The sequence below is a fragment of the Schistocerca piceifrons genome, chromosome 10 (genome assembly GCF_021461385.2).
Source record: "Schistocerca piceifrons isolate TAMUIC-IGC-003096 chromosome 10, iqSchPice1.1, whole genome shotgun sequence".
Lineage (NCBI taxonomy): Eukaryota > Metazoa > Arthropoda > Insecta > Orthoptera > Acrididae > Schistocerca > Schistocerca piceifrons.
In genome coordinates, this window is record NC_060147.1 from 45429251 (window position 1) to 45454687 (window position 25437).

Below are 25437 nucleotides of genomic sequence, written 5' to 3' on the forward strand. Positions count from 1 at the left end.
CTGAATGTCATAAAACAACATATGGAACAAAATGTGGCATTCACTTTGTACTGTAATGTCGGGATGAATTGGACCAAGATTTGTTGCTATGGAGATCCGGGTACACCCTGTGGGCACAAGAAGTACAGTTCCAGGAAACTTCAGTGTTTATCATCTGATGAAAGTGTTTCTGGATAAGTATTCTTTCCTACAAAGAAGTTGTTTTGATCCGTTTCGGATTCATAAGAAGACAGTGAAGTGTCGCCTCAGAGATATTGATATAAAATCAATATTGAAAGTGAATCAGTGCATGGGATTTAATATGAAACCAGGACAAAAGTTATGTTCCAGGTGTGTTACACTGCTAAAAAATGAAGAATATTCTTATAATTTACATGACAGTGATGAAGAGTATCAGCCACCTACAACCACAGCGGATGAGCAATTAAATACTTCAGTGACTCTTGGTTTGTCTCCCATGAAGACACACAAATTTGGGAAAAGAGACAGGCCCAGCTATAGTAGAAGAAAACTACAAGAAGCTCAAATTGAATTAAAACACAAAATAGCTGAAACACTAATGGTGGAAGAAGAAGAACTATCTGCTCCAAAGGAACAGAAATCATGCCAGAAATGCTCTTATTTGTACAAAATTGTACACAATTTGAAAGAAAAATGTACCATATCCACATGCCAGAAAAAAGTAGCTATTCTTACCCTTGCACCTTCCAGCTGGTCTATTGACTACACTGCAAAGGAATTCAGTGTATCTACATATATGGTAAAGCAAGCTAGGAAAATAAAATCAACCCAAGGAGTGCTTCCACAACTTCAGCAGGCTCATGGTAAGCAACTGAGTTCAGAAATAAAGGTGCTAGTGTCGGAGTTTTATGAAAATAATGACTACAGTCGAATAATGCATGGAAAAAGACTATGTAACGGTGAAAATGGGAAATGTAAGTGTACAGACGCAAAAAAGATCATTGCTATGCAACATATCAGAACTATATGTAAAATTCAAGGAAAAGTGTCCCAATACCAAACTAGATTTGTCATCTTTTCCAGTCTTCGGCCAAAATGGGTTGTGCCTGTAAGTGCAAGGGGGGCACACAATGTTTGTGTATGTGAGACCCATCAAAATGCTAAGCTGATGTTTGCTGTTATAAAGGATTCTGGTCTGGATTACAAAGGTGCAATGAAGCTGCTAGTGTGTGACATCATTTGCTACCACTGCATGATACACAGGTGTGAAAAGTGTCCTGGTAAGGCAAATCTTGCAGAACACATGAATAACAAACTGTATGGTGAATTCCTTATGGATGACGATGAATTTGTTTCTTATACACAATGGACACACATGGATTGCAAAAGTCTTGAAACAAAGCAAAGTACAGTGGAAGATTTTGTTGAAATGTGTTGTCAAAAAATGGACAAACTGACCACACATGGCTTCACAGTAACAGCACAATTGGCTAATCTTCAGTTTTGTAACGATAATTTGAAACAAGATGAAATTATAGTAATACTAGACTTTTCTGAAAATTATGCATTTATAGTTCAAGATGCCATCCAAGGATATCATTGGGACAACAGTCAACTCTCCAGCCATTTGCAGTTTACTATAGAGGTGAATCAGGTGATGTGTCTGTCAGTCATGAACCTGTGCGTTTTTAGTGACTGTTTAATTTGTGATGCCATTGCAGTTCATGCCCACATTCGCACTGTCATGGCATATGTGAAAAACAAGCTGCCTCACATACATTTTGCGAAATACTAAAGTGATGGGGCAGCTAGTCAGTAAAAATCTCAAAAATTCATGCATGCATTACCATGATTTTCAGATTCATGCAGAATGGAATTTTTTCGCAACAAGTCATGGTAAAAATGTATGTGATGGTATTGGTGCTACCATTAAGTGCATGGCATCACAAGCTAGTCTGCAGCACCCTACAGAAGGTCACATTCTAACACCTCTTCAATTATTTACCTGGATACAGAAAAATATCTTTGGCATAACAATAAACTAAAAATCTCAAAAATTCATGCATGCATTACCATGATTTTCAGATTCATGCAGAATGGAATTTTTTCGCAACAAGTCATGGTAAAAATGTATGTGATGGTATTGGTGCTACCATTAAGTGCATGGCATCACAAGCTAGTCTGCAGCACCCTACAGAAGGTCACATTCTAACACCTCTTCAATTATTTACCTGGATACAGAAAAATATCTTTGGCATAACAATAATTCGATGTTTCAAAAGATGAGGTGAAATCAGTCTAAGAGTTGCTAAAAAGCAGACTGGAACACGTTAAAACTGTTGCAGGCACAAGGAGCCATCACCACCTCTCTCCACCGGACTCTGACAATGTGCAGATGAGCAGACTGTTGGGTTATAACTATAGGTTCAGGCACAACATGTGTCTTCACAGGATTCAGAAGCAAAAGCAGCAACATACAACCAGGTTGCTATGTTATATTTATGATGACAAATGGTACTTAGGATGTGTTGCAGAGTTCTGTGAAGCAGAAGGTGATGTATTTGTTAATTTCATGACACCAGCAGGACCAGCAAGATCATTTCATTGGCCACGTTTGACAGACAGGTGTTGGATTCCTTTTGAACATATTCTTATGACAGTTCCAGGTCCTACCATAGTACCAGGAAGACAGTACAATTTGCCACTCAATGTACGGAGTACAGTAGCTAAAGTGTGGGAGAACTTCTGTTCGAAGCACAATCGACTGGTTTTTAGCAGTTCAGGTGCAGTAAACATTAATGATAGGTTGTGAAAATCTGTCTATATGTTGTTGCTTGGTGATTAAACAGTTGTGGGAGAGGATAAGAGGAGGCAGAACAGTTTACGATATGTTTTTACAAAATTGTGTTGTGGAACAATGGCCACATCACCAAATACATCTGTCAACTTCCATTGTGCACAAATGTCTTGCAATAACATGCTGAAATTTTGAGATATGTATCATAATGGTCTACTTACGCAGTGTGTGAAATTTGGCTTGGATACCATTTGTCCATTTTGTGCTACCACACTTCGAAAATCCATGTTTTTCAGGTAATTTTTCACAATATGTACCTTTTAACGTATTAAATTTTTTAATCACATTTTGGAATTTTTTTATTTTCCCTCAGAAATATGTTGTTGGTGTTTTGATTCATGAAGTGTGTCATCTAAATGGATGTTACTGGGTTGTAAAAATTTCACTGGACTGTGTGGAATAGTTCCAAAGTTATTAAGACCTGAATTTGGGTCTGAAGATAGATTGCCAGATGCGGGTTGCAATTTCCGGGTCACACCACCTTCATTCACAAGTCAGAATTCTGGAACTAATTGGCAGGGGAAACTAATACTTTGTACATGAGTGTTCCACACATGGTAGTGTGTGTACTGAATTTTAGTCAAATCTGAGACTATGAGCTGGAGCTCCTGGTTGAACTGACATAGAATGACCCCAAATAGTTTAAGGCTGGTCAAGATAAATGGGCGTCCTGTATACAAATGTTTTATATGCTGTACAACATACTGCCAGCCAACATCAGAAAGTTAGATGAAAACAGATTTAAAGTAGAAATTATAGAATTTCTATATGAACAATGTTTTTATTTGGTAAATGACTATTTAGGCCAATAAATAATTCTGATAATGTTTATATTAAGGCAAAACTGAAAACACTATCTTTCATCTCATAAAGTGTTACTTTTTTAAATCTGAAGGACAGCTGTTGAGTGTGGTAGAATCTTTACTGAATTATTGTAGTGAATAAGGGCTTCTTGTTTAGGGAAGACAAAATTAAAGCCTTAGGGCAAACAGACTGACTGTTAGTGTACATGTATAAAAAGTTGTATTACTGTGTCTTGTATGACCAGGTATTATTCTTTGTACTACTTAATGTAAAATTTTGTACGTTCATTTTGCACAGATTGTTTCCCATAAATTTACTTTTGGACGACATCCATATAATATTTATTGTCCACGGATGGATAATTAATAAAAATAAATAAAATTCTATTCCAAAAGTTGGTTAAACACATTAAAGGCTCACAGAATACAACCAGTGTTTATATCTTCATATTTGCCTCACTCATATTCCATCTGAGAGGATTATGGAAGAGATTAATAAGCTTTGTGGATTGTACTGCCATAAACAAAATAAGAACTTGAACAAATAACATCTCCTCATTTCAAACCATATTAAATGATGTCCCTCATGACTCTGCATCTTTCCCACCCACCCATTACTGAAATGGCCATCACTCACATTAAGGATGTAGCAGAAAGTCAATTCCACAGTGCTAAAGCTAAAATAAGAGACTTTAAAGTAGGACAGAAGGTACTATTAGAGCACATCAAATCTCCAGCAAAGGTAAGTATATGAGCAAAAAATTCTTGCTGTCGTACAATGGACCATATTGAATCAAACAAATCCCATGTGAAACAGTAGAGGTAGAAACCTTATGCACTAAAGTATCGAGAGATTTGCATCACATGTTGAGCATTTTCTCGAATAGTTTTTGTGTATTTGTCATGACATATTACACTTGTCTGATTATACTGCACTGTGAAGTGAAACATCAGACATACACCTTTGTTTATGACCTATAAAGAAAATATATTAAGTGTGAAATGATGAAATCCTGTTGAATAGTTAGTTTTGTAGAGTATGGCTAAAGGATATACAGTGAATGAACAGCTATGATATTGCCAGTGATATAGTCTTTGTATTGTCTACTTATGTGTGAGCAGAACAGAGAAACTGTGTGTATTGAGTGAGATGAGATAAAGTGTTGATATTTATAGGGTATAGGCCTACTTTATGGAGTTTGTGTTTAGTAGTAGCCTGTTGTGCTTGAAGATTTTTATGGAAGCACTTGCAGTTATATTTCCACTTACAGTTTAATGAGGTAAGGAGAAGTGACACTCGGCTTCTGTTTTACATTCAACTATGACATTACATTAGTCTCACTATGTTTAATGCAAGAATAGGAACCAGTATGTGGAAGTTTGATGTATTCTTTGGTTTGTTGGAGAGAGTACATGTTTTATTTATTGTGTACAGATTTACACCTATGGTTCTTTCATATACAGATGTTAATGGCATTTGCTCTTTATACAGCAGTATTTATCTCAGTGTATCTGATTTGAGGAATTTGCTGATATTTTTGTTTTCTGATCAATTTAATTTGGTACGAAATATATGCTTTTGTGGATTTTGCTGAAGATAAGTGAATTTACTCTGCAAATATTGTCTAAATGATCCAACAGGGACTTGTAGAGTAATGTGGCTCATGCTATTAACTGCTATGTCTCAGCCTGCAGATTTTAAGACAGTTTTCTATAACAGCATTTTACCGAATAAAAAAAAAGAGGAGAAAAGAAAATACAGCATAATGATAACAACTAGTGTCATAGAGCACATAATCCAGAAATAAAAGGTAGTTGTATATGAAAATATGTACGGTTTTGGAAGGCAATAATAATGACCCAATTTTCTTACCTTCTCCAGATTTTTTTCCCTTGCAATGTGTTTTCTTGTTCATCACTGTGTATGGTACACACTGTGAATATGTTTATTTGCTAACAAGTTCTCTGGATATTTTGTTTTATATGTAGTGGCAATGCATCTCTGTATAAGTTTGACATACAGTACTTTTGAGTTTTCTGTTTTATTCACTTTAGAAATTTGCTTCAAGTAGAATTTTTCTTCTCTTGGTATGAATGAATGGGAGAATGTGGGCACCCCATGCACTAGATTAAGCATTAATTTTAAGGTTTCACACAGAACAACAACATAAATCTTGGCCTTGAGTGAGTGAGAAAGAGACTGTCAGAGACAAAGGTATACCTTGGTATGACAGGATTATAAAGTAATAAAGCATAAAGGTATATGAAGTGGCAGATACTGCAGTACATTTTTTGCAACAGGAAAATGAGTTTAAGAGAGAAAGGAAATGAGTGTGTTATATACTTGTGAAATAGTTGAAGACGAGCTTTTCTTGGCAGACGAAATGCAAGCTTGCTAGTAGAATGACAGAGATTTATTAACATTAGGTGATGGAAACAGAGCTTTATGATTAACAAATGAAGAGACAGAGATTTACGTGTAAAACATGATGAAAAAGTGGTCTTAGTCTTATCAAACAGGCATTTGAAAGTACGATGAAATTTTGATTAATATATGGGTACATGGACAATGCATTCACTCCCGTGTGACCTATCTCTAAAACTTTCCCTTCTGTGTTACACTATTTTTTTCCTCTAGGATTTAAGTTTGAAGATTTGTACACACATTTCATAATTCAATTCTGTGGTACTTCAAACGCACTACTATTTGTACAAACCTTGTGTTTTACTATGATATTCACTTACGATTCAACATTCTAAGAGGATGATAATTTTGAACGTTTTGATTTAAATTTGTACTTATGTTTTGCCAGCAGATACGTACAGTTGTTTAGGTTAATTTATGGTTTCTATGGTTTATGATGTATGAGCATTATTTATTTATTTATTTATTTATTTATTTATTTTTTTTTTTTAATTAGATTCTATTGGATTTTTATCCTTCTTCTGCATTTATATGCAAATATTGTTGTACACATGTACTTGACTCATGTGGTTTTCTTCATGTACGTGTAAATATTAATATAATTCATATGTACATGTGCAATTTTTATTCTGTTTATGCTTAGTAGTTTGTAAGTGCCATGGTGATGCACACCACAATCAATTTGCCAAGATATTCTGATTATTGGACAATACCAAACTACATTATTGCAAGTTCTGCAGCACTGTGTGCTGCCAACTACAGTCAATTTGGTTTGCAGAAACAAAATTGCTGATTACTGTGCAAAGAAATTATCATGGTTTATATAAATGTGATCCACCTGATGTGAAAACAATTGAGGAATGGTGTAGGAAGTTCTGGCAACGGGAAGTGTTCTGAAACGTTTTGGTGGTGTAGATTAGAGTTTCCGAAGAGACAGCGGAGTACATCAAACATTTCTCAGAAGCCCACGTAAGTCAATTCGTCAAGCATCTAGGCAACTTGATGTACCTTGATCAACATTGCCTCGTGTAGTTCACCAGCTTCTTTGTATGTGTGCTTACAAAGTGCAAGTTCTGCAACATCTGATGCCGAACTACAAACCACGCTGGCAGCAATTTGCTGCGGATATGCTGCAGCATATTGATATCGATGCCAGCTTCCTGAAGAGATGTTTATTCTCAGATGACGCAACCTTTCATCTGCCCTAAAGCTAAACGTCTGGTGCGGGCTAATGCACGACAGGATTGTTGGATCATTCTTTGTTGTGGAACAAACAGTGAATGAATGGGTCAGTGTATCTGGACATGTTGTAGCAGTTTGTGTACCCTCAGATACAAGTTTTGCAACCCAACATCATTTTTCAACAGGATGGAGCTCCACTGCATTTCCTGGATAGGAAATTTCCCTTTCGTTGGAACCAAAGTGGACGATATTCCTACATTGCGACATCGTATAACTAATGCGATCGCAACAATAACAGAGGAAATGTTACAAGGAACTTGGCAAGAAATTGAATAGACACTCGATATTCTTCATGTTACCAATAGTTCCCATGTAGAAGTGTGTTGATGATAAATAAATAAATAAATTCTTTCAGATGCACTACAAAGTGGTGCATTTTCCATTGTCCTCTCTCTCTCTCTCTCTCTCTCTCTCTCTCTCTCTCTCTCTCTCTATCGCCAGTAATCAAGATTAGTCCACAGCTTCTGCTTCAACTATGTTCCTGTACCATGGATTGGAGTACTGTTTCCAGTGAAAGATTTTACATGACTCATTATTTTGCATTGTAGATGCTACGTTTAGACGTCTTAGGTGAAGGCACCTGCAATAGACAATTATTCCTGCAACAATTTACTGCATTTAGATGATGTATTTAATAATGGATGTGTTATGTTGTGAACATTGAACAAATAGGACTTTAGCCAAGTTTGGTCCTGTCTTAATGGAAGATCTGTGTTGAGAAATGATTTGTCATTTTTTGGACTGCTTACTAATTAAGCTGTGAATTTGCAAATATTTGTGCCTGTGCATCCACACACAGAAATGCAGTACTCTGAGCACATAGTTAAAGCGAACATATATTTTTAGGAATTTAAGTATTTTATGTTTTATACTTCCATGGTAAGTTACAAAAATATAAAATTTTTTGTTTGCGGAGTGAGAGGTGATCTAAGATTGCTGTTTTTCTCAAACATTTCACACTGAGCAAATCAATCAGTAGCGTATTTAGGTTGTCAGTTCACATTCTCAGGTATGTATTTACGATAAAACACAGACAAGCAAAGGCTACTCAGTTACACTTAGTGACAGTCTGCATAGCTTATGTTCTTTTGGTTTTCTTTGAAGCAGTTTATTTATTTTTCAGCAAACAGCTACAGCTAGTAGTTACTACAGGGTTTAACCATTTGTGTAATTCCTTTTCAGCTTGTGATTTACACACGCAAATAAAAGCTTCTCATTTACAGTGTTTAAATTTATAACTTCTTTACTACTAACTCTGTTCACAACAGTTTGCTGACAGTATCCACACATGCTACTGAATATACCTACAACATTATATTATAGTATGAAACATGGGTCAGTAGATATGTCAGCACTGAGAAGCATGAAAAACTGCCGCATTGTGCGAGGATGGGGGTCGAGTTTGGGTTTGTGCTGTGCACCATCACACATTCTGACAACCAACGAGTGTTCTGAGTGCTCTGCTGTGAACGTCGCAGCCAATGTGAGAATTAAACGTGATCTTAACATGTCATTCAGTGAATTTTATTCCAGTTGTCGAACTTGTCACGGCTGATGGTGGTGGTAAGAGACAAAATCTGCACAAGCAAATTCCTGTCATTGTCTCGAGATACATAAACCTCCATCATTCACTGAACGTACTATAACTATTTGCAACATATTTCACAGACAGTCTCCACATAGATCAGGAGATATGTCATAAACACTGAGTTGTGCTAAAAATATTGCATAATGCATGAAGTAAAAGTTTTATTCTTTACTAAGACACTCTTGTTTATTCTTTACTAAGACACTCTTGTTTATTCTTTACTAAGACACTCTTGCAGTTGAGAAACTTAGGAAAATCCCTGAAGCCTGGCAGTGCTTTTGACAGCTTTCAACTGTGAAATGACAACTGCTGTAGGCAGAAACAATAAGCATCTATAGAGCTACGAAGAGGTGTTACCACAGACACAAAAATAGCCTTGTAGACACGTGAAGCAGCTGCGGCCAGCATACAGAAACTGCATGCAGTCATATCACACTGAGTCTACTGCAGGACTATATATAAGGTTCTGTTTGAATACCTGGGGAATGCAGGGCTTGTTAGCTATGGTAGTTACTGATAAAACATAATTATTTTAGTTCTACAGTTGGTTATGTTTATGGATTCTTATATCATTCATTCATAGAACCATTTTAGTTATTATCTTATGGTTGCCCTGTTCATGGAATACATTAATACAATAGTATTATGTAAGTAGCCACAGAGTTCAGCATGTCTTTTTGGCCAGGAAAGTGACTGACCTCCTTCGGGAGACAGCTGAGGTGGTTCGCTGCGAGGACTGTTGCAGGCCGGCTCCTCATCTGCCGGCACCAGAAGCGGGGCGGGTGAACAGGAGCTGCCATTGCCTGTAACATTGGGGACAACTCTATACCTCCACTCAAATAACAATACAGAGCATTAGAGTTCCTGTACGAGTGTGCAGGAATTAAACCTCTGTTAAATTATTTAGTCTTTTATTCTGTATAACCATTCTAACACTTCCTTGTGATCATAGTATATGCCATTACATTAAATGGTTAATGACTAATAACAATAATTTGATCTACAGTTAGGGGTGTATAAAGGAGGGTTCAGGAAGAGCAGATCAAAAGTATAACAAGTCATAAACTTAAAGCACATCTTAGAAACTAGGAAAATCAGAAGCTTTAAATATGCAGCAACGTTTGCTGATTTTAAAAAGGCATATAGTTCTACTGATGAAAATACATTATTGAACATTTTTAAGAGTTTGAAGAAGATAATAAAACAAGAATTACAGCACAATCAGTTTAACAGCTCATGCATCCAAGCTGCTGACAAGAATAATATACAGAAGAATGGAAAAGAAAACTGAGGATCTGTTATATGATGATCAATTTGTATTTAGGAATACACCACAGATAGACAAGCAGTTCTGGCGTGGTTGATAATGGAAGCAAAACTGAAGAAAAAGCAAGCGATATTGACAGGATTTGTCGACCCTGGAAAAAGTGTTCGAACAATTTAAAATGATGAAAGATACTTGAAATTCTGAGCAACTTAGGAGTGAGTTATAGGGAAAGACAGATAATATACAATACGTACAAAACAAAGTGTGAACAGTAAGACCGAAGACCAAGAACGAAATGGATGGATTAAATGGGGGGATATGGGATATGTAGTCTTTTGCTCCTACTTCTCAATCTATACAATGAAGAAGCAATGATGGAAATGAAAGAAAAATTCAGGAGTGGGATTGAAATTCAGGATAAAAGGATATGAATGATAATTCGCTGATGACATTGCTATTCTCAATGACAGTGAAGAAGAAAATAATTGAGGACATAGGTTGCAATTGGTGCTGTGAGATGAAAGAGTTGGCACAGGAGAGGAATTTGACAGGCTGCATCAAACCAATAACAAAAGGTAAGTAAGCTTTAACCAATACAACATCATAAGTAAAATTTATTGGAGAGCTGTCAGAAAAATTTGAAATAAAATTTAGAATTTGACAAGGAGGTGGCTTGTAACCCTTGCTTTTTAATTGTGCATTAGAGAAAGTGGTTGGGGAATGGAGGAAGACCATAAGTACTGAGGGCATGCAACTAGGAAGAAAGCCAAACAACATTATTGTAGATTGTCTAGCATCTGCAGATGACATAGCACTTACTATAGCCTCACTTGAAAGTGCACAAGAACAAAACACAGAACTGCTATGTCAAGCAGCAAAAGTGGGTCTACAAATATAAACATCGGTAATGCGCCTCAAATGTTTAAGATAAATACACTAAAAATATATTTACCTTGGAACACAAAACTGAAACAGTGGTCAGACCAGAAATACTCTATGGAGTGAAAACTCTTAAGCTGATTGATTACAAAGGGCTCGATAAAAAATTGAAAGAAGAATTCTAAGAAAATACTAGGACCCAATATTAGCAGCAAATTAGAATACCGGTTAACACCTAAAACAGAACTTTATCTAAAAGTTGCCAAGTTAATGGATGTACTGAGAAGGAATTAAAATTCTATGAACATGTATGCTGCGTGAACACCTACACAAATCTTTACCAAACAATTGTAAACCCAGAATCACATGGCTGAGAGGAGTGGAAAGCGATATAAAAAATGTGGGTCGGCACAGACACGATAAGAAGCAGCATACTTATTAAAGAAGCAATAGTAAAGGCAAGCTTTTAGAATAGAAAAAAAAAAACACGAACTGAAAGATGTATGCAAGAAGAGAAGCGTCGTCATTCTCAAGGAATGAACAAAGTGCGGGGCCACAGGAAACTACAGTTGAAAATAAAGAAGTGGAAACAATGTTGATGTATCGTACCCTCTAAAAGGGTTAAAAAAAACTAATAAATTATGTAACAGCATTACTGACTGGTACTTAACTTTAGGACGTGAAACTTGAAGCACTGTCGATACATACATATAAAACTAAGTGCCCTGCTTTTAGAGCTAATACTTCCTACATGGTAAATGTTCCAGTTTTCCTGCAGACGTAGTTCTGCTGTGGTACAGATAACAGGTGCACCACAGTGCATGAGTGAAATGGAGCAGTAACTGGAAATGTACTTCCACGTGTAGGTAAGGGAGGCAGTCGACATCGACAACAGAAGGCGCTGAACGTGCGATCGAGGAACTGACTTGCACCAATAGCAGGGTGACTATTGCAGACATTGTTCAGCAAATGCGCAACTCAAGAGGCAGTGCTCATTTCATTGTCTGCAGTAGATAAAGTGCCAGGTTCTGTGATCATTGTCACCTTCACAAAAAGATGTGAGCTCAATGACCGGAAAATTAAATAAAAGCAGTGTTGTACAGCATGAAAATGCAACACCCGATATGTCGACATTTTTGATGGGAGGGTCAGAAGCATCCACCCTACAGTCCAGATCTTGCATCGCGTGATTTCTATCTCTTCTTCAAGCTGAAGGAACATCTCGGGGGGGGGGGGGAAGAGATTTTCTAATGGTGAAGATGTTTATACAACAGTTCTCAAATACCTTCTAAAATGACTTTCAAACACTTGTTTGTATTCAATGTTCACAACTATCTCTTCTTCAGAAATGTTTTTCTTGCCATTGCTAGTACACATCTTATATCCTCTCTAATTGGACCATCATCACTTATTTTGCTGACAAAATAGAAAAACTCATCTACTACACCAAGTGCCTTGTTTCCTAAAAGTCTGAGTATCACCTGACGTAGTTAGACTACATTCCATTATCCTTGTTTTGCTTTTGTTGATATTCATCTCATACCCTCCTTTCAGAACAATTGATGTTTCAAGCCCTTTGCCATTTCTGACGGAATTACAATGGCATTGGCAAACCTCTCTGTTTTTATTTCTTCTGCGTGAAGTTCAATTCCTACTCTAAATTTTACTTTGGTTCCCTTCACTCTTACAACTGCCATCTGGTTCCTGTACAAGTTGTAAATATCCTTTCACTCACTGCATTTTAACATTGCTACCTTCAGAATTTCAAAGAGAGCACTCTAGCCAACATTGTCAAAAGCTTTCCTGAAGTCTATGAATGTAGGTTTGCCTTTCTTTAACCTATCATTTACGAGTAGTTATAGGGTCAGAACTGCCTCCAGGATCCAAACTGATCTTTCCAAAGTTGGCTTCTACTAGTTTTTCCATTTTGCTGTAAAGAATTGGTGTTAATATTTTGGAATCATAACTTATTAAATTGATAGGTCAGTAATATTCACACGTCATCACATGCTTTCTTTGGGAACTGTATTTTTATCTAGTTATTTGCCCATCGGAGCTGCTGTTTATCACGACCACCTTCAATTCTTGCCAACAACTAACCAAAACATATGCTGTAGATTAATGTACACCATTCTGAAAGGTACAAAAGAAGATTCAGTACCACATGGATACAGCTGTTCTTTCTAAAGAAGTTCATTTTGTCAATAACAAACCTCGTGTGACAATACATGTACTTTGTCAGTGAGAAATTCCTAGATAGTCAAATGAGGTCAGCTGAAATGACACTGTATGGCATGAATAGCATATCTTTGTGCCTGAACTGAGTTGTCCTCAAATATCATCCTTTATGACACAAGGAAAAGTAAAACAACTTGACTGTATCACAAACTATCAAACTTCTGACTACAAAGCTGGATGCATTCAAGACGTCCTATAGTTTAGCAACAATGACACTCTTGTAACACCTCACAGACTTACGTCTCTCGTTTCGGAAACAGAATGTAGTTACTTCTACTGAAACTGCATACCAGCTAATTAGCTGTGGACTAGAAACTAATTTCTCCAAAATACTTTTTACTGACTTGAATCTATAACATTTAGGCTCATGCAATTAACAAATATGAGGGCTATTTTTAAAGTAGTAGCTTATTTTTTAACAAAGAGGTGAATGAAATTACAGAATTTCTTTTACAACATTGTGAAAGTACACACTCGGATTTATTTTTCCACAGTTTCCAGCCGCATTGGGACACACATCATAGCATTTGATGATCTCTGAAAATACACAGTCGTACCATTCTGCCTCCTGCACCTGTCGTGTCGCACAAATTTCTCATACTGTATAAACTAGAATGAAACCAACTGTATAATTAATTCTCTAATTTTTGTTCTTGTTTGCTATATCTGCAAGGTGCATTAGTGAATATTTTTTCAAGATGTGACTGCAAAAAAAAGAAAATCATAGTCTGTCCAAAATAACTGACTTATTTTGCAAGACTGCCAGGTTATTTTGGTATTGCAGTATATTGTTTCACATATTTGTCAGTTTTCTGGTATAACGGAGTTAAAATAAATAAGATATGTACTTAGCAAAAGCTAGCAATACAAATACGAGGGCTGTTCAATAAAGAATGATCATAATCTTTTTTATGGTCATAATTTCTCGGCCCTAAAATTTAATCTTACAATATTCTGTTAGTTTAATGTGCAACAAACATGCCATAGTAGTTTCATTGTTGGGACTCCTGGTACCTGCCTGTGAGAGGCAGGCAAGATCAGACATGTTCCGTATCACCCACCGCTGCAATGAAGATAACATGTGAGGAACAATATGCTGCTTTCGTCATCGACAAATGTTCAGCCGAGGCCAATGGAGAGCCTGTTCTTCCCTACAGCACAGCACAGCTCAAAGGTGGTTTAAAATGTTTAAAGAGGGGAGACAATTTCAAAGGTGGACCCAGTGCTCCAGTTACTGCCTTTATGGAAGAAAACATCAACACTGCTGCCGTCATTGTGAGAGAGGATTGATGAATTACCTTAAGATCACTTTCTGAAATACTGAACATTTCATTGAGTGCTGCCCACACGTTGGTGACAGAAAAATTACACACGACATGTGTTTGTGCACAATGGGTTCCAAGACTTGATTTCCAAACAAAAGGACATTCGTGTACAGGTCTGCATGCAGTTAAAGTTGATGTTAGAGGAAGATCCGGAGTTTCTTTCAATTGTAATCATTGCTGATGAAATTTGGCTTCATCATTTTTATCCTGAGAACAAACAGCAAAGCTCAATGTGGAAATCTACATCTACATCTATACTCCGCGAGCCACCTTACGGTGTGTGGCGGAGGGTACTTATTGTACCACTATCTGATCCCCCCTTCCCTGTTCCATTCACGAATTGTGCGTGGGAAGAACGACTGCTTGTACGTCTCCGTATTTGCTCTAATTTCTCGGATCTTTTCGTTGTGATCATTACGCGAGATATATGTGGGCAGTAGTAATATGTTGCCCATCTCTTCCCGGAATGTGCTCTCTCGTAATTTCGATAATAAACCTCTCCGTATTGCGTAACGCCTTTCTTGAAGTGTCCGCCACTGGAGCTTGTTCAGCATCTCCGTAACGCTCTCGCGCTGACTAAATGTCCCCATGACGAATCGCGCTGCTTTTCGCTGGATCATGTCTATCTCACCAACCCCCCAAAAATCAAAAGTGGTTGCTTCTGCTGGGAAAGTTAGATCATCTCATTCTTTCATAGTCATGGAATGGTTTTCAGCATGTTGTACCTGCACACACATCAGTAACTGGACAATACTACAGGGATGTTCTGGAAACATTGCAAGTCCGTATCAGGCACAAAAGACCACATTTCTGCACCACCATAAAAAGCGGCCACATATTGTCAATGTTGTTGCTGAATACCTCTCAAAAATTAACGTGATTTGCATCCCTCACCCTACCTATATTCCAGATTTAGCCCCATGTGGCTTTTTTCTGTTCCCTAACATGAAGAAATGCCTTCGTGGGAGGCATTATCAAACTTCAGAACCAGTGGTGAAGGCTGCGTAGGTAATTTTGAAGGACCTCTCAAAAAATGGTTTCCGGCATGAATTTGAAGACTGGCAGCAGTGCTATTGAACAGCCCTCGTATTATGTAATATAATCACCAATCTAGCAGAGGTCTCGAATGTTCTTCTAATTTTATTCCTGATTTACAGGATTTTTTGTTACCTGATGACATTTCTAATTTCAAAAAAATCAGTTTCATGAAAAATGTAGTTAACACACAACGATAATAGAAACAAAAAAATATACTTTAAATTTTTTTTTCACGGTTCAGTTTCAAAATTCTGGTACAAAGATATCCAACAAGATATCACTGGCCGTAAAGCACAAAATTGTGAATTTTTAGACATTCAAAAGGCTATCTTATCTGCAAATATACCTGATTATCTAGGTTCAAGAACAGGCCTCTATTCTTAAAGAATTGTGGTAGCTGTTATTCTTTGAAAGAATGTTAAACTGGCAACAGTACAAAAAGTGTAGCTGTTCTGAACTAACAAAGAAAAATCAACTGCCACAGTACTGGCTTTCATGCTAATTTTAGTATGCTGATTGTAACCTGTTTTCTGATAGAAACTAGTTCACTTATGTTGCATTAATAATTGCCTGTCTTTGTTAATTAATGCTTTGGTTAATTAAACATCTCTTAAGGTATTTCTTCTTACAGGGATTTGTACAACCTGGGTAACACAAAGGCAGAGAGGGCTAAGGTAGCTAGGACTGCCGCAGTCATGATGATAGAATGTAAATTGCTGATATCTGGTGACTTTTTTATTTATTGTTTATTTTACATTTTGGCTTGCAATGCTGGAGACACCATCAGAGACTATAACAACTCAGAAAGCAGTTACAATCTGAAAGAAGCTCAGCAAGCCCAACTGTTTACACATGCCTGGGCATCGATCAGTTCATAACATCAGACCGTTGACTAAGATTGCAGAGATGCACCAGTAAAGATGCTGAATGAAATGTGTTTGGCTGTTAACAGAGCACCGTGTCAAGCCTTCAGTTACTACCATAGCAGAACATTGTCAAGTGACCTTTCACAGAGCTCAAAGGAGCTCGGGTCATATGTAAAGAGACAGGAACTGAAATTGAAGGTAGCAAAGCAAAAGCTGAAATGCTTAACTCCATTTTCAAATGTGCATTTACAAAGGAAATCCCTGGAGAATTGGCCCCAGTTTAATCCTCATCACACTGAAAAGATGAATGAAATACATATTAGTGTCAGTGGTATTGAGAAACAGCTGAAGTCTTTAGAAGTGAGCAAAGCTCCAGAGCCCAATTCAATTCCTATCAGATTCTATACTGAATTTGCAGCAGAATTAACCCTTCATTTAACTATAGTCTACTGTAGACACCTCAAACTGTGGGCAGTTCTTGGAAAAACCAATGGTCACATCACTACAAGAAGGGTACATTGAGGAATTTCAAAGAAGAGCAGCACATTTTGTATTATTGAGAAATAGGGGAGGGAGTGTCACTGTCATGATAACAGGATTTGGATGGAGGTCACTAAAACAAAACCGTTTCTCACTGTTGTGGGATCTTCTCAGGAAATTTCAATCACGTACTTCCTGCTCTGAATGCGAAAATATTTTGTTGATGCCGACCTATGCACGGAGAAATAATCATCATAATGGAATAAGGAAAATCAGAGCTCGCACGGAAAGGTATAGGTGCTCATTTATTCCGCACACTGTTCGAAAGTGGAATTACAGAGAATTAGTGTGAAGGTGTTTTGATGAATCCTCTGCCAGGAACTTATGCGTGATTGGTAGAGTAGCTGTGTAGATGTAGATGAAGTGTATCATGGAAACTGTGGGTGCCCCTCGTACCAAGTGATTTGTATTCCATGAAAACCTAGTACGTTAGTTTCAAGAACCAATATTAACTGATGAATCTAGCAATATGCTGCAAGCCCTTACATGTTACTCCTATATGGATGGCAACAACGAGATTAGACTAATCACAGCATGCACAGAGGCACACAAACAATCATTCTTCTCACTCCATACATACACAGAACAGGAACAAGGGACGGCAAGTGGTAAAATAATGGCAGTTACCCTCCACCATGTACTTCACAATTGTTTGCAGATTATGGATTTACACATAGAAGATTTCATTACTGAGATAACCAAATCACTGTAATTGGTACAAACAGTAGAATCCTCTGAATGGACCCTTTCCCCTCTCCTGAGCTCTTCATTTATCCTTTCCTTTCTGTCATAGTTGGCTCTTAAAATCTGCTCTTTTGAACTTAATTTAACCTTTGTCACCAAGGACAGAGAACCTGGAGCACATTATGGAATAATGAGAGTGATGATGGCATCCAGTGTTCCATCGCACGTAGCAGACAGTAATTTGTGACTGAAAAGTATAGACGGAACAATCTGCAAAACAGCAGTAGCAACGACACCTAAACTGTGCATTTTGGGACCATTCTTCTGAATTGACAAAGGAATGTATCGGATTCTACTGCCTCTGCCCTAATCTTGTCATATTACAACTGAGGTGACAATAAAAGGCCTTGGTAATTTAGCATATAAACCATACATTTAATCAGTACTACACTGAAGTTATAAAGAAGCTAAGAATTTCTGTCTATGTTAATGCTTCACATTTTACAAGTTTTTAGGACATCACGAAATTACATTATACCATCATTGTGGTGTCTACTCAATAATTATTTCATTAACTACAGCCACTGTGTTTCATGCATATGCTCGAAATTTTTTTTTAGTTATGATTCCCACACAACTGAGAATCTGCCACTTATTGTTCTCACATTACGATCTCACAATAAATTGTTGAAGTTTACCATTCCTGACACATGTGGCTATAAACTCACAATTTACGAAACTACCTCTGAGAATCTAGCAAATTCACATTACGTACACTGTTTTCTGATTTAAATATATTAACTTAAAAGTATCACATTCCATAAGGAAACTTCTTTTTCCTGTTTTACATGAGTCTTTACACCTGTAGGCTCCCGGCATTTCGTTGGAGAATTAGAAAGCATATCATCTCAATTCCAGATCACAACTTGGTATGAACCTTAAAATATGGAGTGCATGTAACATGTATAAATTTATGATAGATGAGGTAAAAGAAATCATTTATAAAAATGGTTTAGACATACAGTGGTCACGTGTGTGCGAGTTGTATGTGGAAGAAAAGAATGTGTGTGTGTTGTTTAAGTCTTGTTTAACAATCTTTTTGTTGTGCCTGCCTGCAACTCACCATTACCTCTATATGATGAGTAGCAACCTATCCTTTTCACATTATTTTGGAAAGCTTTACAAAATGCTTTTTTGCAAAGAGATTAATGGCGATTATCATTTGTTAGTTGTCCAGTTTTGATTTACTCAGCTTTTGTGGAGTGCTCTCTACAGAAAGGAACAATGCAAGTTTGTGAGATTCCATGTCTATCTCAAACACAAGTAACCTAGCACGCCATTATGTCGATGACATGCAGAAAACCTGAAAAATCTTTTATGTCAGAAGTTGGAAAACAATTGCACAAATAGTCAAACGTTTACACTTTCAAAAAAATGCCCAAGGCAGCTCTGAAACTGTATGTACAGTCAAACGCAAACTGTTGTTTATGTTTAATAATAAGTTTTTAATAACAAATAACTGACATGCCAATGAATATTATCATATTTTCCACTGCCGGAGTACATTCAGCGTCTAAGTCTGCACGAATTCAGGCCTGGTCGTAAGCCACATGAATGAACGCAAATGCTATGCTGCAGAAATGAGTTTAAATGAAAATAACAGACATGTCAATCAATATTATCACATTTTCCACAGCTGGAGTACATTTAACATCTAAGTCTGCACGAATTCAGGCCTGGTCATAAGCCACATGAATGAATGCAAATGCTATGCTGCAGAAATGAGTTTCAATAAATATTCCTTGTAAAATTGTATTTTGCCCAATAACAATGCAGTAGTTTATGTCAAATATTAAAAATAAAAACTTTTGTCGTATGGGAAAGTTGTACAGTGTATTTGGCCAGCAGAATATAGCTTTACTACTATTTAGGGAATTGTCCTACTACTATTTAGTGATTATTCCCTTATTCCTGAATTACTTACATAATTATGTTATACATGGTGGTCGGAAATAGTCGAAAATCTTGTAAGAGTGTTGCATGGTAGGCTGCACTGATAAATAATCATTAAGAAAAAATATTCAATAAGCTGCACTGTTTCTGAGTTAATTAGCACTGAAGTTAGCAAATTGAGCTGTTGCGTGCACAAATTTAAGTGGCTCAATAGAGGTGGTGTTGCCAAACGTGTTCATTTGGTTTCCTAAAACTGGACAAAAGAGCAACACAAAAATTGGGCTCAGGGTGATAGTGAAGGTCCAACCCGCGCCCAAGGCTGAGTCTTTCGTGCGCTATCGTCTACACTGTGAGAACAACTGACACTAATTGTACCTGGCGGGCAGCTCGAATTTGCATGGTCAATGACCCAACTGGCTAACTTCAATACTAATTAATTCAGAAATGATAAAAGCACAAAAATTTTTTCTTAAAAATTAATTCTCCGTACAACCTACACTGCAACACCCCTACACGCTCTTTAGACTGTTTCTGACTACCCTGTATAAACATCCCATATTAAAAATGTGTGAAAGAGACAGAGCCAAAAAGTGGAACTCAGAACATCATTTGTCATCTCGCGTCAACAATGTCGACTGTTGTGGGCTTATACAGACAGTTGATACTGTCCCTAGAATATGGGAAGTGTGTGCTTCATTGAAATAAATGCAAAGTTAAGTGGCAACAACTTATGGAACAGGTAAGACATGTGGCAATAATGCTGTAAGCTAAACAAACACAAACTGTTATACCAACCCAAACACTACTCTCTTGTGAACTATCACTTCACCACACTTACTAGTCCAGCACAATGAAAACGCACTTTCACTGAGGAAACACCATTCCCATTATGTCTACATGATTAGTCTGCAATTCACAATTAAGTGCCCGGCAGAGGGTTCATCGAACCACCTTTAAAGCTACTTGTATACCATTCCACCCTCAAAAATCATGCAGGAAAAATGAACACTTAAATATTTTTGTCTGAGCTCTGATTTCTCTGAATTTATTACGTGATAATTTCTCCCTATGTAGGTAGGTGTCAACAAAATATTTTCACAATTGGAGGAGAACGTTGCTGATTGAAATTTCATGCGGACATCCTTCTGTAGATAAAAAAAAAGCCTTTGTTTTAATGACTGCCATCCCGGTTAGTGTAATATATCTGTGGCACTCTCTCTCCCGTTTTGTGATCGTACAAAGTGAGCTGCCCTTTTTTGAACTTTTTCGATATTCTCTGTCGTTAGTGTGAGCAGTCTCTTTAGTAAATCTATTACATGTTCTAAGTGTTCTGCCAATAAATTTTCACTCTTTGGCTTGCTTTCCGCACAGCATTATCTATGTGATCATTCCAATTTAAGTTATTTATATTGTAATCCTCAAGTATTTAGTTGAGTTTGCAGACTTTAGATTTGTGTGATTTATAGTGTAACTGATAACTGAAATTTATCACATTGTTTTCAGTGTTCATGTGGATGACTTCACATTTTTCACGATTTACAGTCAATTGCCACTTTTTGCGCCATACAGATATCTCGTCTAAAACATTTTGCAATTTGTTTTGATCGTAAGGTAAATGGCAGCAGTATCTGCAAACAATCTAAGAGGACTGCCCAGATTGTCTCCTAAATCATTCGTGTAGATCAGGAACAACAGCAGGCCTATAACACTTCCTTGGAGAATGCTGGACATTATTCTCTTATATTCTATGACTTGCTGGCAGTTATTATGAACTGTTATCTTTCTGGCAGGAAATCATGAATCTAGCCATGCAACTGAGATGATGCTCCAGAGGCATGCAATCCAATTAGAAACTGCTTGTGAGGAATAGTGTCAAAATTCTTCTGGAAATCTAAAAAATATGGGATCCATTTGACGTCCCTGTCAATAGCACTCATTACTTGTTGAGAATAAAGAGCTAATTAAGTTTCAAAAGAGTGATATTTCCTTTCCCTTACTTCATTTCTACACCTGGTCCAGAATAACAAAAGTGACTAACACCTTATTGTTTACAAGGCAATTACCTTAGCAACAGCCAGTCACAGTACAAGTTTTGTCACTCTTTCCGTTCTGTTCACAGTCACCATATGATTCTGCTGCCTCAGTAGCTGGTTACCAGTTGGTTGCTGACAATTGTGGTCTGCAACTTAATTGTTGTAATTGATTCTTATATGCTGTTTTTCTGTTGTGGTATGTTTCTTTTAGTGGATATGTGAAGCCAACTTTGAAATTGGTTCAAAAAGTAATAAGATCTTGCAAAGTAAACTGAACACTGTACAGTATAAGAGAATGTAAAAACATACTCCAAAGCTGCTGCTACAGCTGTAAAGTGTTTGCACATAGTGGCAAACAGGCAACATTCCCACCTCCTGTGCTGAACTGTCAACACTTTTGTTATTCTCATCCAGCTATAGTAGAGTAAGAGTGAAGTCGTATGGTATGTTTGAATGGGAGGATCAGAGAAGTGTATTTAGATGTCTAACTGGGTCGGCTTTTCTTAGATTGTCCATGTTGCCACCTTAGCCTCCACAAAGGGGGAGAGTTACATCTCATCCATATCTGTAGAGTCTAGGTGGCTGTAACGGCTGTGTTTTCATTATTATGTCATGCTTGAGTTATAAAATTGTGAATCAACTCTGTTAGTAGCACTATATGGTCATGATTAGCCTCCACAATTACTTATGAGTTTACTCCTCAGCCATTACACAGGGGATTGACCTGTTACCCTATACAGGAGTATATAAAGTTAGAAATGAAAATAATCAATTTTTGAAAATATAATATAATTGGATAGATTTTATGTAATGCAGACAATTAGTTCAAACAGTGCTAATAAGACAGAGTAAAGTATTAAAAATGTATATCCCTAAGTGTTTTATTAAATTGAAATCGTTGCTAGAAAGTCTGTAGGTCCTTCTCAATATTTTTGGGGAAGAGATCTTTCACAAAAGTAGTCATAAATATTTCCAACAGTAATTTGGTTTCTGGGCATAATTTTCCATTACTTCTCTTTGAAAACATTGCTGGAGAAACTCAGTGATCAAAATAGAATATCATCTTCATTGTCATCTCCTTCCAAGGATAAGGTGGAGTAAATCACCTTTTCCAGTCCCTATCATCCATCTCTTACAAGGTCTACCTATTTCTCTTTTTCCAGTTGTGTGACAATTCTTTATCTTTTTTGGAAATCTAGTTTCTGTCGCTCTGTCAACAGGATTCTTCCATCTCCTCCTCTTCTCTTTTATCTTGCCATTAACTGAAAAGATCTTTAAATCCGATCTTATTGTTTCATTCCTTATTTTATCCATATCTCATGAAATTCAGCTCTGCTGCTTTTATACATGATTTTTCTTTCTTTGTTACTATCCATGATTCGCAACCATATACAAGACTAAGTATAGCCATAACTTTGCTGAATTTTACTTGTGTTCTTTTCTTGTTTGTCTTCCGAAAGTTCTTTCAATTGTTCCGCAGATAGCTCGATATTTATTAACCTCCTCCTTGATGTCTTCATCATAGTTAAAATTAATATCAGATTCTTGAGATACTTGTTATAAACTTTTCTTATTTATTGTTATTTTCGATCTGATAGGATTCTTTCCTTTGAAAGCCATTCTCTTTGTTTTATTTGCAGATAATGTTGTAATATATTGCATTTTGGCTCAATATATATACTGCTCTTTGTAAATTATCTTCTGTTTCCTGTATAATTATCTTGTGATCAGCATATATCAAGAGTATTTAATGGTACACCAGATCCAGTTCTAATTCCTAAGTAAAATTCATCTTTCCACTTCATAGCTGGATTGTGATCGTATAAATTAAATGAAGCGGGTGATAGACTGCACACTTTTTGAACACCTTTATTTATTAAAATTTCATCAGACTCTTTATGGTATTAATATGTTTTGGAAAAACAGCTAAATGTGTTTCTAAGCCAAATTCCCAACATTTTTCAATAGTTTGCTTTATAAATATATTATCGTTACACTGACGTCCCTTTCTGATGCCTAATTGTTCTACTGAGATCATTGCATCAGAGATAGTTTGTAGTCGTTAATGGAGAATATATATAATTTTTTTTTTTTTTTTTTTATAAAGAAGTAATTTAAGCTGTGTTCCATTCTTCAGGTACAGAACAGTTTTTCCAAAAGGTATTTAAAAAATAGTTCCTCCCATTTGATTAATTTAGCATTACTGCCACCTAAGCCAGTAGTTTTTCCATTACATTTAATGCTGCTTTTTAATTATTTTATGTCTGTTTGATCGACAGAGTTATTATCTATTTTTCTAAAGTAATTTTCTTAACTATCTTCACCATACCATATACTTCTCTAATGTGTATCTATTGATCTTCTGTTATTAAGAGTATATTGATGCTTGCCGTATCTTTCTGTTTTATTCATCTGCTTCATATTCTGTCTTGTGTTAAAGTCGTGTTCAACATTAGCTATGAATCTTTCCCAGGATTCACAATGGTATCTTTTTATTAAAATCTTTGTTTAGAATATTTGAAATTAATTATTTATAGTCTTAAATCACAATAAACATGCCTTTACAATCTAGACTGTTATAAACTCTTTTCCAAGTCTCTGTTAGACCTTGGAACCTTTATTACCGACTCAGAGGTTTTAAATATTGGTATATTTGACTTCAGTCCAAAGACTAGTTTGATGCAGCTTTTTAACACTAATCTACCCAGTGGCAATCCTCTACATTTCTGCGCATAGCTACTACATCCTACGCCCATCAAAACCTGCTAATTGTATGCAAGCCCTGACCTGTCTCTACAATTTTTACGTCCCACATTCTCTCCATTACCAAACTGACTATCCCTCAATACTTCAGAACATGTCCTATAAGCCGATCCCTCCTTTTAGTGAAGTCTTGTCACATATTTCTTTTTTCCCCATTTGGATTCGGTATCTTCTCATTAGTTGTTCAATGTACCCATCTTAAGTATTCTTAGCAGCGCGTTTCCATTCTCTTCTCATCTGAACTGTTTATCGTCCACATTTCAATTACATACATGACTGTTCTTTCTGGAAATACATCCTAACATTTATGTTTCAGAAATGCTCTTCTTGCCGTTCCCAGTCCATATTTAATATTCACTTAATTTTGGTCATGTCGATGATCAGCTATTAAACAGATTTTAATATTGTATTAACATTAAATAGTTTATTTGAGAATAGCTAGTGACTGTTATAAAGATAAACATTAAGCACCTGGAACATTATCACAGAATTTATAAAGATATTTTAATTGCGGTGATCATTTCCAGCCACTCTGCCAGTCCTGACGTGTGTGTGTGTTACCTTTACAGTGAGTAGAAATCTATCCTTATCGTAACTGTTGATATTCCAACCTGAACTTCCCACGGTTTGACTCACTGGGAAGAGACATATATTATCAACTCGGCACTGACAGTGGGCGAAATTAATCTCATCTAGTACTTAAAAAATGGTGGAGAATGTAGTGTAATCTGTGAAAAGTTAACAGGGTGTTCAATAATTAAAACCAAAACTGACGAGAGTGAAAATATTTGATAATAGAAGTAAAAATGTTCCAGTATACACGTATCTGCAAAGGAATCATTTGCTACATAACTGCGAACTTGTGTTTACGACACACAACTGAATCCAGTGTGAAATATTGTTCTAAGCAGTACAAAAGAATTTTAATTGGAAACCTTTTGGTTGTGTCACCATCCAAATGGGCTCAAATTTAAC

The 25437-nt window shown here is 36.6% G+C and overlaps 1 protein-coding gene across 7 annotated transcripts in view; it reads right to left on the bottom strand.

Moving 5' to 3' along the window:
• LOC124718871 (lysine-specific demethylase 4C-like) overlaps window positions 1–25437 on the bottom strand; it is a 380259-nt gene that overhangs the window by 185720 nt on the left and 169102 nt on the right. For all 7 annotated transcript variants that reach the window (XR_007005926.1, XM_047244505.1, XM_047244509.1 and 4 more), the window contains one exon: window positions 9575–9679. Coding sequence is in view for 6 of the 7 variants with exons in the window: in XM_047244505.1 (XP_047100461.1) it covers window positions 9575–9679 (105 nt within the window). In the remaining variant the exon portion in view is untranslated. The remainder of the gene's footprint in view (window positions 1–9574; window positions 9680–25437) is intronic.